The sequence below is a fragment of the Lathamus discolor genome, chromosome 3, assembly GCF_037157495.1.
Source record: "Lathamus discolor isolate bLatDis1 chromosome 3, bLatDis1.hap1, whole genome shotgun sequence".
Lineage (NCBI taxonomy): Eukaryota > Metazoa > Chordata > Aves > Psittaciformes > Psittacidae > Lathamus > Lathamus discolor.
This window is the reverse complement of record NC_088886.1, coordinates 74,144,282-74,157,976: the sequence shown is the minus strand read 5'-3', so window position 1 is coordinate 74,157,976 and position 13,695 is coordinate 74,144,282. Positions and strand designations below refer to the sequence as shown.

Sequence of the window (13,695 nt, the reverse complement as noted above, 5' to 3'; positions counted from 1 at the left end):
AAATTTCATTTCACTTAGGAGAACCAGAGTGAGGAAGTGTGAATCCATTTACATAACTCTACAGTAATTATGAGATTTTAAAGTGGAACTAAAACATACTAGAAAGTTAATGGTTTTATTACAAAGCACCTGGCTAGCATTTTTTCCTGGTAAAATAAAAATCTTTTCCTTTTGCAATCACCCCTCAGGAGATTTGCGCCTGATCCTGCAAAGGCTTAAACACTTCAGTAACTTTGAACACACAGATAATCCCACCAGGACTCCAAGCATACACATCATATGAATGGAATCACTGATCCAAAGCATACAGAAGTCAATAGATGCCTTGCTGTTGATTGTAATTAGCTGGGGATCAAGCTAAGCAGGCACAAGCTAATGCATGACTGGGCCCTCTGTGACAATCCCAACATTCCAAAACCCAAGATTCGGGACTGTCACCAACATGAAGACTTGTCACTGTAGCTGACACATATCTGAACCCCCTAGGCTGCCTCTGAAAGCAAGTTCATATCAGCCCTCGTACAATACCTCTGTGTCCCTTGGCCCAGGATTTGCATCTGGGTAGAACTGTGCGGTGAAAATCGGTCTGGTCTCATGCATGATTCCCTGCAGGAATAAAAATGATTGTCTCAGACACTTCCTTGCTCCTTCCCATGGGGGAAATTGCTTTTGAAAATACCTAAATAACTGATATAAATTACAACAACAGGCCAAATTAGACTGCAATAATATTCCTTTTCTGTGCTGGACAACACAGAAGCAACACAACCAAATAGTGACCCAGGCTATGACACCTATGGTACCAGTCCTAAGATGATGAGTGAGCATCACCGATAGTAGGAAGATCTCAAAAGTTAATAAGGCAGCTGTTCAAGGGAAATCACATGGTCACTGTTGCAGTCCTACACTTTGGGCTAGTATGGAGAACAGTGGTAATGGTTCAACCCCTTTTGGCCTGTCAGGCAAAACCCCAAGTAAAGCAGATGGTCAGATCACCAAGTTTAGCTCTAATAACTAATTGTAATCTGACAGCAAGTTTCCAGGAGATTAAGTAAAGTAAGAGAGGGTATTCACTCACTAGGGGCGGCTATGTGGAGGTACCTGGAAAGCATGAGCTTACCTCATTCGTTTGATCGTTAGCATTCACAAAGAGAGGTTTCCAGCCAGGTGGGAGGGTAGAGCTGTCAATAGCATAACCATGGTTCTGAGCAGTGATGACAGCCTGTCCATTCACTGCATTCAGGACAGGCTGGTTCTGTCCTCTGAAAGAGAAAGGATCAGAGAACCAAGGGCAGAGAAGTCAGATGTGTCCAAATACCACTATTAGAGCAGATAACTCTGGGGCTATACAGAGCAGTTCAGTACTAGCTGTTCAATACGGGAAGCAAATCTCAAAATGATAAATCCTAGGAGAAGCTCTGCTATTCTTCAGTTTGATGGGGGTCAATTACATCAAAGACTTTCAAAATACCCTCAGAAAAAGTAATACATGACATGGAGGTTTAAATTAAAGGCAAGGAGAAAGGCTGGAATGAAGAAGTAATGTTACTGACATGATAGCTCCCAGTAAGTCAGTTCAGAAGCAATGCACTGCTGCTATGTGGCCTTTTGCAATGCTGAGCTGGTTTGCCTGGGTCTTGGGAAGCAGAAGAGCTGCCATACCTGTTGGCCATCTGCATCTTGTAGGAAGTAGCTCCGGCTGCTATCCCAGTGATTAGATTCCCCATGCTAATTCCAAACAAAGGCTCTGGACGGTTGCTTTCCAGGACCTAAAATGAAAAGGTTTTCAGGAGATACTGGAGTGTTTGTGTTCAGCAATTCCAGGACAAAACATGCCAGTTCTCTCACAAACTCACAACAAAGCTGAACTCATGGGTGGTAACAGCCTATAAAGGAAAAGCTTCCTCCTCTCCTTTGAGAAGGAAGCCTCAGAGCACAGTTTGATGTCTCAGTCTACTCGAGGGGAATATGCAATGACACTCTGCATTACAGCCATTTAGTGTGTGACATTGCTTCAAAGGGGAGCACTGTGAAATTGGGACTGTTCTTTCAAAAGGTCACAGATGTCCTGAAAGAGCACAGAGTACTCTGAGGCACTCGTAAGGTCATCACAGTAATCATGTATGGCTCCCCAAGGTCTGTATATCCTTACTCTAACTACTGGTCTCAAGGCAACTCCCAGTGGATGAAGATGGCAAATATCCCAGGCAGATGACATCACTTAACATTTGCTCTGTAACATGTTAGTACCATCAACTGTATAGAAGTCAGGCACTTGAAAAGAGGGGCAAAGAAGAACAATTGACCTATGGCTATTACACTGTACCTTTCTGACATTCTGAATCACCTCCTGGGCCTTCGTGGGATCTCCTGGACCTCCAGAAATTATAAGCCCATCATACTCCATGCTGGTGAAATCATGGTCCCATGGAACCAAATGCACTTCTGCACCTCGCTAGGAGAAAAAGAACAGGGAACAAGAAATGGGGAGGGGGGGAAGAAATGAATTTGTGTGAAGAGGTTGTTCTTGTGCTCTTATGTCCCAGAGGCTGAGTTTGGATTTCAGTCATCCCTTTGCCAGGGACAAAAACAAGGTTTCTCTCCACTATCTGATCAGATTGTTTTCACAAAACTAATAGATTTAGTAACTTTGAGCTGTTTCAATGTTTGTCAAGTTTGTCTGAAATTCACTAAGAAGATCGAAACTTACTAATGGAATGCAAAAACAAAGCATACACACGGGTACACATGCACACATGTAAAACATGGTCATTTTTACACAGCGCATTCATCCTAACTGCTAAATTAGGACTTCACAACCTCATTCTGCGCCCTGTCAATAATAATCCTGCACATCAAAAACGGGAGTATCCACATAAACTAAAGAATAAAAACAAGGAAACCCAGTAGATCCAGAGAATGAGAGGACACCCCTTTTAACCCTCCTGTGTGGCTACAGAAGTGAGGACTGCTCCATCACTGTGCTAACAACAGGAAAAGATTTTCACAGAATTATAGCCTTAAAGAATAACTCAGGATGAAGGGACCTGAGGGGGTCACCTGCTCCAATCCCTGCTCAAAGCAGGGGTAAGTTCAACTTTAGGGCAGGTTGCTAAGGGCATTGGTCAGTTGAGTTTTTAATATCTTCAAGGACAGATATTCCACAGTTTCTCTGGGCCTGTTTCAGCCATTCACCACCCTCACTGCAAAATCTCATCCCCATTTATTTGTTCTTTACAATGTTGGCTTGACCTCCCTTGCTTGTTCTTTAGAGAAGCCATGCCTTGGTTTTTTAAAGCTCACCTAGGAACTCCTTCTCATGGCTGAGAGGTTGCTGCACAGGTCCTGTTCCTTAGCTCCTCAATACGGTGCACCACGTTCAGAAAACGCCTCCCAGTCCATAAAAACCCTCCTAAAAACTATACCTCATTTTAGGAGCACAACTGCTACTGGAATGGATGTGTCCAGGTAGAAGGAAGGCTAATGAGAACAGGCTATGCTTTTGACAAAGCAAAACAAGAGATGAAGGACATAAAGCACTGACCTACCTTTACTAGCAGGCGGATAATGTTGTACTTCAGCCCACAGTCGACAGCTACAACTTTAATTGGATTCCCTCTGCCATAAACCTTTACTTCCTATAGAAAGACAGACCGTGCTGTAAATGACAGATCACCCCCTGCTCAAAGAACACAGAGAAGACAGGGAGCAGAGTAACATTTCACCACCATGCAGAGCTAGCACGTAACAATCAATTCACAGGGAAATCTCTGGAAGCACTGCAGGCATTAGCACTTCCTTCTTTTTTCTGTGAAAGTAGAAATTATAATGCTCTTTTATACACCATTGATTACAGCAATTCCTAAGAAATCACTTGTTTCCATAGCTAATGACAAGCTTTTTCCCTGTGTTTCACCTCATTAGCAGTGAAGCAGCAAGCCAGTTCTCACTGATTAGTGCAGCCCAAAAGAAACACCAGATACACAGCAAGAGACTTTCAGCTGCAGTTAAGTCATCCTTCTAATGCCAGTGGAGTGAGGCTGCTCCACACCAGCTGTAGATCCATCACATCAACACCACCCTGTCCCTCCAATCACAATAAGACCAAAGCATAGCACAGCTGGAGATCGCCTATGGGTGACCTCCAGTGCATCACAGCAGTATGGATCAGGCTAAGCATGTCACTGAGCATGGCCTATGCTCATATGGACCTGACAGTTTGACATGTCAGACAACATTTCTCCTCCTCCTCCAGCTGCTCTTCCTTAACCCAGTCCACAAAGTTAATCATCACCAGTCCCAAATCTGGACTGTTATGCTTTGTACATCCACTTATCTTTCAGTCATAAAAAAAAAGGTCAAACCACCATACGGGCCTTGGTACTGCAACATGCAGGTATACTGACAGATAGCTGTAGCATTAATATAAGGTTACAGACAGCTTCTTTCTGAAGCTTGTTGAAATACTTTATTTGTTACATGACTGCAGTTACCACCACATCGGGATGTTATTCATCAATAAGCACATAAGGCAGCCTTCTTCCTTGTAAAAAACTCTGTGCTTGCCTTTAGTTACACTCAGCTTCTGAAAGCTGATATTGATAAGCATACTTTATTTTAAGTGGCTTTTCTCTTGTGCAATACACCACTGAAAATAAAGTCTCTATTTTATTTTTTAAACTAAGTACCTCCTGCTTAATCAGCTTCCCTGGCATTCATATTTCACTGCTGGGACCTTTATGAAGAGATGCTAAAATCCATGCCCAATACACCGGGTGCAGTGTGACAAACTGAACCTTTCGTAGGAGGATTTTGACCAGCCAGAAGGAAACACATGCCCCTTACAGGGAACTCAAGATGAAGGTTATTAGCAGAATATTACAACTCCCCCTGTGTTCTCCTAACTTAGTTTTTGTTTGAACTTTTACCTGCTCAAGGATTGAGATGCAGAGTTTTAGGATGCAAGAGCATGTCCTATGTGAGGAAAGCTCTGATCATTATCAGGAGTGACTTATTGACATGTAAGGAGTAAGGGTGGAAGAGATGGGGTGCAAGGAGCCACCTCCCTTCACTACAAGGCTTTGAGAAGCAACACAACACATGAGCCACCAATGGTCCCTAGTTGACCTGTGAGGACATGACTGCTGTTGTGACTCCTGTTGTGCAATGCTGAAAGGAGAGATTTTGTATCTGAACATACCTTGTAGTTCATGCTACTAAATCAGATGGCAAAGTACCCTACAATCTCTGTTTAAGAATGAGTAGAATCGAAATCATATTGTAACTGTGTCTTGTTAGATCACTCAAGACTTCTGATACGAAGCCATACCTGACATCAAATATGACAATGTCTTCACAGTCACCAATACACAAGTAGATTCTGCTTCCACAGTCCATGGTGGAACTGCAGCACTGCACAGGAATTGTACGGGTCTTTTATCTGCTGACCTTCAGGCTTCTGGAAGGTGGGTTTCAATAATCTCAAGATTAAGGTGTTCAGTTTTCACAGAAACTAATTTATTGTCATGTGCCAGAGTCCCTTAGAATAAATTCACCCTCCTTTTAAAAGGACTTTTGGAGACCCCTCCACTCTGCACAACATCTGTACTTTAAAGTCTCAAAACATTAGGAGGCAAAGATCTCTCTCGAAGGTTCTCCTTGGCTGTTCTAATGGCCAGAGGGAGTTGAGGTACAAAACTGCTTTGAGATACTTTAATTACCTCACTCTCCAAACTCTTCCCTGTTTAATTACTTCGGTTGTGAACTGTTACATTTTCTTCAGCAGCAAGGCTGATTGTAGGTGCCAATGTATTCACAACCCTCGCCTCGCTTCTCATGCTTCTTATTCCTCTGTACTGCAGAGCTCTGATCCCTGCATCTGGCCCAGAGTACGTCTAAAGAGAAACCAGACTGGGAACTGCATCAGGGAACTGTTCAGATATATTCCTTCTAAAGCCAGAGGATTTCCCTCATCTGTTCACTGCACAGCCTATAAGAAACTGTCCCAGTCTGAACGGACGATGTGGAATGGGGCTCTATGTGTAGATGGAAGTGGCCTTTTAGCTTCAAGTGGTTAAATACTTATCTGCTCTGGGACCCTGACCACCAGGTGCACCAAAATAAGTCTCTGACAGAAGTTCCTACAGAATACTGGCAGCTTTCTATATTCCCTGCCCCGTATAGGCAATGTTAGCAAATACAGACTACACCACCAGCCTTCTAAGGAAGTGGGGAGGTGAGGGGAATCAATAACTCCTAATGTACAGTTGATAAGCAGATTCCTGATTTTATTGTATCCTGATTTACATGAAAATAGTTATTTGGCAACAAAATAGATTATCATGTCCAGTAATTATCAACACTGAACAGCTTACTTCATTTTCAGCTTTATTTGCAATGCTGCTTTTTAAACCTATAAAATAAAGTTATAAACATAATGAGACCACCAAGGCTCTGTTAATCTCATTACATCTCCCTCTTAGAAGCTATTTTCAGCATCTTTACAGCAATTCTGTCTTAGTAATTGCAGAGTTTAGCATCAGCAACCTTACCTTTTCCTGAGTTACTGCTCAAAATGGCTTCACCTGCATCTTATAATCATTTATCACAATCTCAATAAGCAACTGTCATCCTTCTGTGAAGCAACAAGGCCCTGACTCAAAATACAGTGGAGGCTTTGGCATAATTTGGTGAGATCCCTGAAGGTGATATTCACAAAGTGGCCTATTTAGGCCAACAGCACCCTAGGTAACCGGTTACTACTGCAAATCCAAGCCTGGATAGAGAATGCACTTCAAATTCCCTCTTGCTCACTGACCAGCCTGTTAGGACTGCTTCTCACACATGCTCACTCTCATACCAGCTTGTGTGCAGAACAGTACACAAGCAACTATTTGCAAAGCTCTTCTAATCTTGAAGGAGCTGCAAACACAATAGTAAGCATGGAATTTGTAGAAGAGATTCATACACCCAGTTCTCACTTCAATGGGATTAAGCACCTAAACCACACTTTATCCCACAATTAAAGCCCCAAAGGGTCCACAATTTGTTAGCCTTTGCATTGGTACAAAACTAGTTACGAATTTTAGTATGGGCCTGGTTTCCTAAGTCCTCATGATTTGTAATGTTCTTCTCAGCTCATGGTGAAACATAGTTTGCATGACCAGCTAACAGAGGCACAAGCTTAACTGCTGATCTGTACACACCCATAAGACAAACCAGCTAACACCAGTAATATTAGATCCAGGGGATTCCTCACTTGGTCTCTTTTTGAAATCTAGAAATATCTTCTGGAATCACCTCAACAAAGCTATGCCTGAACACAGATTATCAAATCTTTTTGTGAGCTTTCCTAAAACTTAAAGAAAGCAACCATTCTTTTTTACGAGTAGTTCTTCCATTTGAAAATGTCCACAATGTACTAGGTCTAATTTATCACTAATACTTCTCAATCCTGTCCTTGGAACACAAAGTCCTCTGATCAGAGTACTGTTCATACTACATCCAGCTCAACGCAGATCATTTTACAGCTTCAACTCTGTACCTGAGAAGCCATGGGGATTCTACAAGGATGATGCTGAGACAACAGTCCTTCAAAGGTCTGGAAAGGTGCATGGGATAGAAAAGGTTCCCAAATTGACTGGCAAATGGGGAGCAGTTACCACCTGGAGTCTACAGCCTTGGGACCACAGAAGAATTTCTCACCTTTGTTGAAACTTCTGCAATTAAGTTCTGATTATCTGGATCTGCAAATTCCACAGGTTGACCTTCAAATTCAATCTTCCCAAGTAACGTGCCCTGTGGAAATACACCAGTTAACAACAAAGCACTAGCAAAGGAAAAGCTGTGAACATGGGGACAAGGTGCTGACAGTCACAGCAACTGAAACAGCTGTTTTGAGACGGCTTCTTGGTGGCTTAGAACCACTTCTAGCATCTTAGATTAGTTCATGAGCCTTTCCTGGCATCAAAAAACCTGTTTAAAATCCTTCATTCAGGGGAGAGGCATTGTCAGCAATAACATTTGTTAATAGGCAGCCTGGCGAGCTGTCTAGTGAGCGTAAAATGGGTTACCTTCCAACAGGGTTAGAATTCAGATCCCCATAGATCTGGGAGTAATCCACAAAGCAGTTTGAAGCTTTCTGGTTTATGGAAACTCACTGTGAGATCTTCAGCCACCTCCTGTGCATAGCAACAAGGAAGCAGAGCTGGTCTAAAGCAAAGCTATGTAGGAGGCAGGTCTGCACACTGTTTTCTGAAGAAACTGCTTAAAAAAAAAAAACCACCTCCACAACCTCTACTCTTTATTGCTGTTAGCACCTCACAAAAGCCAGGCCACTCTTGCTCTGCCAGCAGCAGATCCTTCTCCACCTTCTGCTCATTCAAATTCTCAGTGGGAACATCCCTGGTTTGGCTTTGCCCCATTCCTGGAATAAGTGGGATTAATTTAGGGTTAACCTCTTCTCAGCATGGGGACAGGGTATGCTGTACAGAACTTTTCAAGGATGAAAGGGGAAAATAACACAGAGGAAGTCAATGTTTTGTTGTAACTTTTAACTTTCATATAAAAGATGTTAGCTCACCCTGTTGATATCACACTAGCATGCACTCTCATTGGATTACTCATTGGGCTTGGTGCTCCTTCCATGAGACACTGCCATCATTGGCCATACCTGAACTATCCTTGTCAGGGCCAGAAAGTGCCAGCACCTTGCACTGCCATGCACGCTACGATGGGTAAATTTTAAAGACAGCTTATATCAGCATCTGACATCCTACCCCATCTTGAGTGGCACAACAAAAGCAACTCCAGGCTGCTCTTCATGGACCAAAGCTGCGAAACTCAGCATCATCTTAAGTCAGGTTCTTGAGACCCACAGAAGCTGATGAGAGCCACCAGTCAGTCCCATATACACGGATGACAAAGCCCTAAAGCCCTCTCAAACAGGAACCCCATGTCTTGCCTTGCTGCCATGCTATTCCGCCAGATTGTTCCCTGCATTTACCATTGGAGACTAACTTAACAAGTCACTGCTCATTTCTGTATTTATCATAATGAAGCCCTGTTCCCACTCTTCAATTTATAAACAGACATGGAGTGAAGTACTAAGCTGTTTCTTTCAGACTGGGAGAAAAGCCTACATTATGCACTATTTTAAAAGCCATAAAACAATACCACTCAGAGGCCCAGTATAATGGGCATTACTCCCATACACTGCTAAGTTACAGGATAAACATGGAAAGTGTTTTCACTTTGGATGAAAGGAACGCTGGTCCATTAAACAGTAGGTCTCCAGAAAGTAGAAAACATATTGCAATTTTCTATTGTATTAAACTGCACTTGTCTGCTGTCTGTAAGAGCAGGACAATGTCCTGTCTTCTGGCCAGAGCTCATTCCTGCTACTTATCTGTTCAAGCTAGGTCATTCATATTTTGCTCTGTGGAATGAAAGGGGGTGTGGGCTTGTACTGCAGACTGCAAATCGATCACCTACAGAAAAGAGCAACCTTAAATAATCCATTACAAAAGATCCTCCAAGGCACATTTACATTCAGACTGGCTTTGATCACTCTTTTAACCAGTGTGAAGCATACCTTAACATTAACCTCCACTCAGTAACATAATCCTGCTCATGTCCTTCAACTGTCAGCTCTTGGAAACCAGAGAAAAGTAATGACTATTAAAGATAATAACAGGCTTCAGCCTGAGTTAGGGAGCCAGATCAGTTTATTGTAGGCCTTCTTTTGTCTCTGAGGTGGAGAAGTAGTTCCACTGACCAAAGGTGCTGTCTGTGACATAATATCCAAAATGCCTCACAGAACTGTTGCTCTTTCTGTCACTATCTGAGGCAACATGTAGTTGACACTAATACCTGTTGTGTTTGACACACTAGTCAGACACAGCTACCTGAGGCCTTTCATTTACATCAGCTTACAATGGTTCACTTATGTGGAACAGAAAACCCAAAGCAGAGCTAAGAAGGGGGGCCTCCCTGGATCTGCTCTGCCTCAGACCATTGTGTAGAGAGGACAGAGAGCCTTTGGAAGAGCACAGGGCACAGGAAGAGCAGCATCTGAGGTCAAGGCAGCCCAGCAGTAACACTGCTACCCCAGGTTTGCTGCTCTGATAGAAAAAAGGCCCAGCAGTAGCAAGGTTAACACACTAGATCAAGGGAAGTGGATCATACCTTGTCATGAATTAATTTGGACAGCATTCTGGTATCAATCCCATACAGTGCAGGCACCTGAAGAAAACACAAGAGAACGGTAAGTTGGAAAACAAGCAGCTAAGACAGAGGAAGATAGCAGCCGGATAACTTTGCTGAGAAGAACATGTCCTTTAAGTAACTCTGGCTCTTAGCAGCATTACTACCAAGGCTGCCTTCCTTCCTGTTATACACTTCGTCCTATTTCCACCCAAAAATAGCCTAGTTCTTAAAGTCTAGTTTTTGCACTAAAAAGCACTAAATGAAAAAGCTCATGTGGCAAAAGCAGTCTCATTTTTGAGCCCCATTTTGTCTTACAAACACCTAACCCTCCCAGCTGTCCCAAGACAGTGGCAGTCTACTGACACATCCTTGACCCCCCCTTGGCTGCAAGTCAGGGGGGTTCTGGCAGCTAACATCTCTTGTGCTTATGACCACAACAGCACTACTACAACAGCACTACTAGGAGCAGCTCTACAGAACCAATAGACAGAATGCTAATGTGTATCATTTTCATGGAAAAGCAAACATTCACATTTAATTAACATTCCTTCTAGACAGATCTTGGAAATACCATGGCATCCTGAAAAAGAGAAATGCATGAAGAATCAGAGAACTAAGGAGCACAGAATGAACCCAGTACAGACTGGTGAAGGTATCTGAGGAGAAGAGTTGTTACCAGCTCGAAGCCAGCAATTCTTTCCCTCGTTCCCATGCATACAGCTGTGTTCTCATGTAGTTACCCCTAGATTACTTGCCTTTTCTTCCTGCAACCACTCTCCAAGGGTCCTAGCAGCCTGCCAGTGGCTGTATTCATGGCTGTAATCCAGCACCAGCAAACCTGAAACCTAGAGATAAGAAATGTCATTTTGCACTGAAGGATCACTTTGTACTTGCTCTGCACTTCCTGACTTTTCACTGTTCATCCACAGCAAACCATATCATGGACAGGACACAAGGCTAGGCATGGCATGGCTGCTCTTCTATAATAAAAAGACAGCAAATCTCAGTCTTCACAGAAAGAGTGCACCCTGCAAAGGACTAAAGACTTCACGTTCTGTCATGACTGCCAGGTGAGACAGAGCCTTGGGTGACATTGTCTAGTGTGATGTATCCCTGCTCACAGCAGGAGGTTGGAACTGGAGGATTTTAAGGTCCTTTCCAACCCAAACCATTCCATGATTGTACCTGGGCCATTTTACTTAGGAAATTCATAGACTAATGTGGATTCCAGGTAACCAAAGCTGCAAATTGCACGGAACTGAGAAACCACTTCTTATTAGAAAGAAAATGGAAATTTAAGACAAAACAAAATGCTTTATTTTGATTCATTTTTTGTTTAAGAAAGCTTTTCACTTTGAAGTGACATTTCATTTCAAACATCAGCTCCATTTTCCAGTGGAGTCAGACAGCTTATAAAGGAGTAATTTCACCTCAGGTTCTGCAATCACTTGGTTTTGTTTCATTTTTCAGTACTGCCATCACTGCATGGACAAGGCCATGCTTCAACATTCCCTGTCACCACAGTGTAAATACTGGTTCCTGCACTAGTACATACAGCCTTCTTCACACAACTGTCGGCTCCCCTGTTTGTTGTAGTGCAGACACAGAGAGAAAAGTCTCAGCATGCAGAAGCTTCTCATTCTCGCTGGTGTTTGATCTCTCTGTGGCAACCAATTGCAGGCAAACACAAAAGCAAAGGTGGTAAAAAAGCCATCCAGGACAGCAGTTCACAAGAAGTGTAGCATGTCCATCACTGATGGGAAATACACTGCTTTCAGACAGCACATAGCCCAGCACAGAAAGAAAGATGGAGTATCTTTTGCCACCTTCCTCCAAAGAACACTATCCAGAAGAAGAAAGTGAGAGGCTAAGTGTCATTGATTCCTTCTAACTTTATAAGGCTGGCAGTAAACTCTTGCACACACACACGCACAGGCTGCTAACACCACCTTTTGATCAGGTCTGCATCTCCCATTGTTACCTTGATTCCATCAGACTCCAGGAACTTCCTGAGACCCATTTCATCCAAAGCAGCTGTGTCAGGCACTCCACCGTTCCCAACTATGGGGTTAGCTAGTGTAAGAATCTGTCCTTTGTAGCTGGGATCTGTCAAGGCTTCGGTGTATCTAGATGAAGAAGCAACAGAAGAAAAGTACCTTGGTTGGAGTTGAAAGAAAAACAAAAGAGCCACTAAAACAAGACAGGTCTGAATTCCCATATGGCAAAAAGTCAGAAATGGCATTTGTGTGAAAGTAGTCTCAGTATAAAAGGAAACACATCCGTGAATCTGTTCTGACTTTGCCATCTGTGATTAAACATTTGACACTGAGAACAAAGCAAGGCTTTGGCTCCTCATGTTCCACTTAAGAAAAGCACAAGAGCTGTTTAACAAACTCAGATTCCTTGTGATTTAACATAAGGCAAGCAAATGCACAATGTGCAGAGCCATCGCAGAACTGCAGTAAGTGCATGGCCCATCACTTCACCTACAGATAACAGCTTAGGCTTGGTCATTCCCTGCATGCGGGCAGTACTTTGTTACTGCTGTGTCCTTCTCCCCATGTGGTGTAAGAACTTACCCCTCTCAGCAGCGACAGAAAGCTCAAACTGAAAAGCCAACAGAGTTACATGCCCAGAGTTGGTCTCTTCCGCACTCTGGAGCTTGTAGATCTTGAGATGTTCAAGGCTGTAACTGCTCTTGCTGTGGGGAAGCAGGTAGACAAATCTGTGCCTACCTTTTTTTGCCTGGGGATTGGTAAGGCAGCTGTGAACCATCCTTGCGATTCCTCACCACTGCTCTGTCTTCTCTCCTACTTGCTCTGTCAACAAACCCTGCCATGATACTGCTTCTGCAGCTTCTTGCAGCAGGGGCCTGGCCTCCATCCTAAGCAATCTCCAGGTTCCACCATACATTTCACCTGACAAGACTCCTAAGTGCTTGGAAGTTGGTTTGGAAGAAGGCAGTTTGAAGGCAATGCTTTGGAATTCAGCAGTCTTCCCTGGTCACAAGGCCCCAGAGCATGTCCTTATATCTCTAGCCCAGGCTGAAACCCCAGGAACAGCAGCTTTGAGCACCTGCCTGAATACCTTTCTCAGCAAGAACAGATCTAGAAGTGTCATGTAACAGTGTTCTGCAGTGGAGGAGCAAACCTAGGGTCTTTGCAAAGTACCAGCTCTGGATCCAGTAGAGGGGAACAGGGTAAACATGGTCAACATGCCGATGCTCCTGCTCCTCAGCTTCAACTAAACACCAGTCCTTGACTTTCTCCCTTATCCTGCAGGATACTGCAATCCATTACACAATTGCTGTCTTCTAACCCAAAAGCAGCTGTAATTTAGCAACAAATGAAGTTATCCACACCAACATTCAGCCAAATGCATGAAGACACTTCAGCATGAATCTTCCCTACACAGAATATAATTTATTATTGTTTAAACAATACATAATTGGCAACTTCAGCCATCTACGAGATATCAGCAAGTCACAAG

General features: G+C 43.3%; 1 protein-coding gene across 6 annotated transcripts in view; it reads right to left on the bottom strand.

The window, feature by feature from the left end:
• The window catches only part of CPS1 (carbamoyl-phosphate synthase 1), a 118,073-nt gene that overhangs the window by 70,948 nt on the left and 33,430 nt on the right, over window positions 1–13,695 (bottom strand). For 5 of the 6 annotated variants that reach the window (XR_010610620.1, XR_010610621.1, XM_065669820.1 and 2 more), the window contains 9 exons: window positions 12,188–12,332; window positions 10,962–11,051; window positions 10,186–10,242; window positions 7,705–7,797; window positions 3,549–3,638; window positions 2,327–2,455; window positions 1,663–1,769; window positions 1,121–1,262; window positions 529–606 (listed from right to left, as the gene is read on the bottom strand). Coding sequence is in view for 4 of the 6 variants with exons in the window: in XM_065669820.1 (XP_065525892.1) it covers window positions 529–606; window positions 1,121–1,262; window positions 1,663–1,769; window positions 2,327–2,455; window positions 3,549–3,638; window positions 7,705–7,797; window positions 10,186–10,242; window positions 10,962–11,051; window positions 12,188–12,332 (931 nt within the window). In the remaining 2 variants the exon portion in view is untranslated. Of the gene's footprint in view, window positions 1–528; window positions 607–1,120; window positions 1,263–1,662; window positions 1,770–2,326; window positions 2,456–3,548; window positions 3,639–7,704; window positions 7,798–10,185; window positions 10,243–10,961; window positions 11,052–12,187; window positions 12,333–13,695 lie in introns of those variants that run through there. The other variant, XM_065669822.1, reaches the window with a different exon arrangement.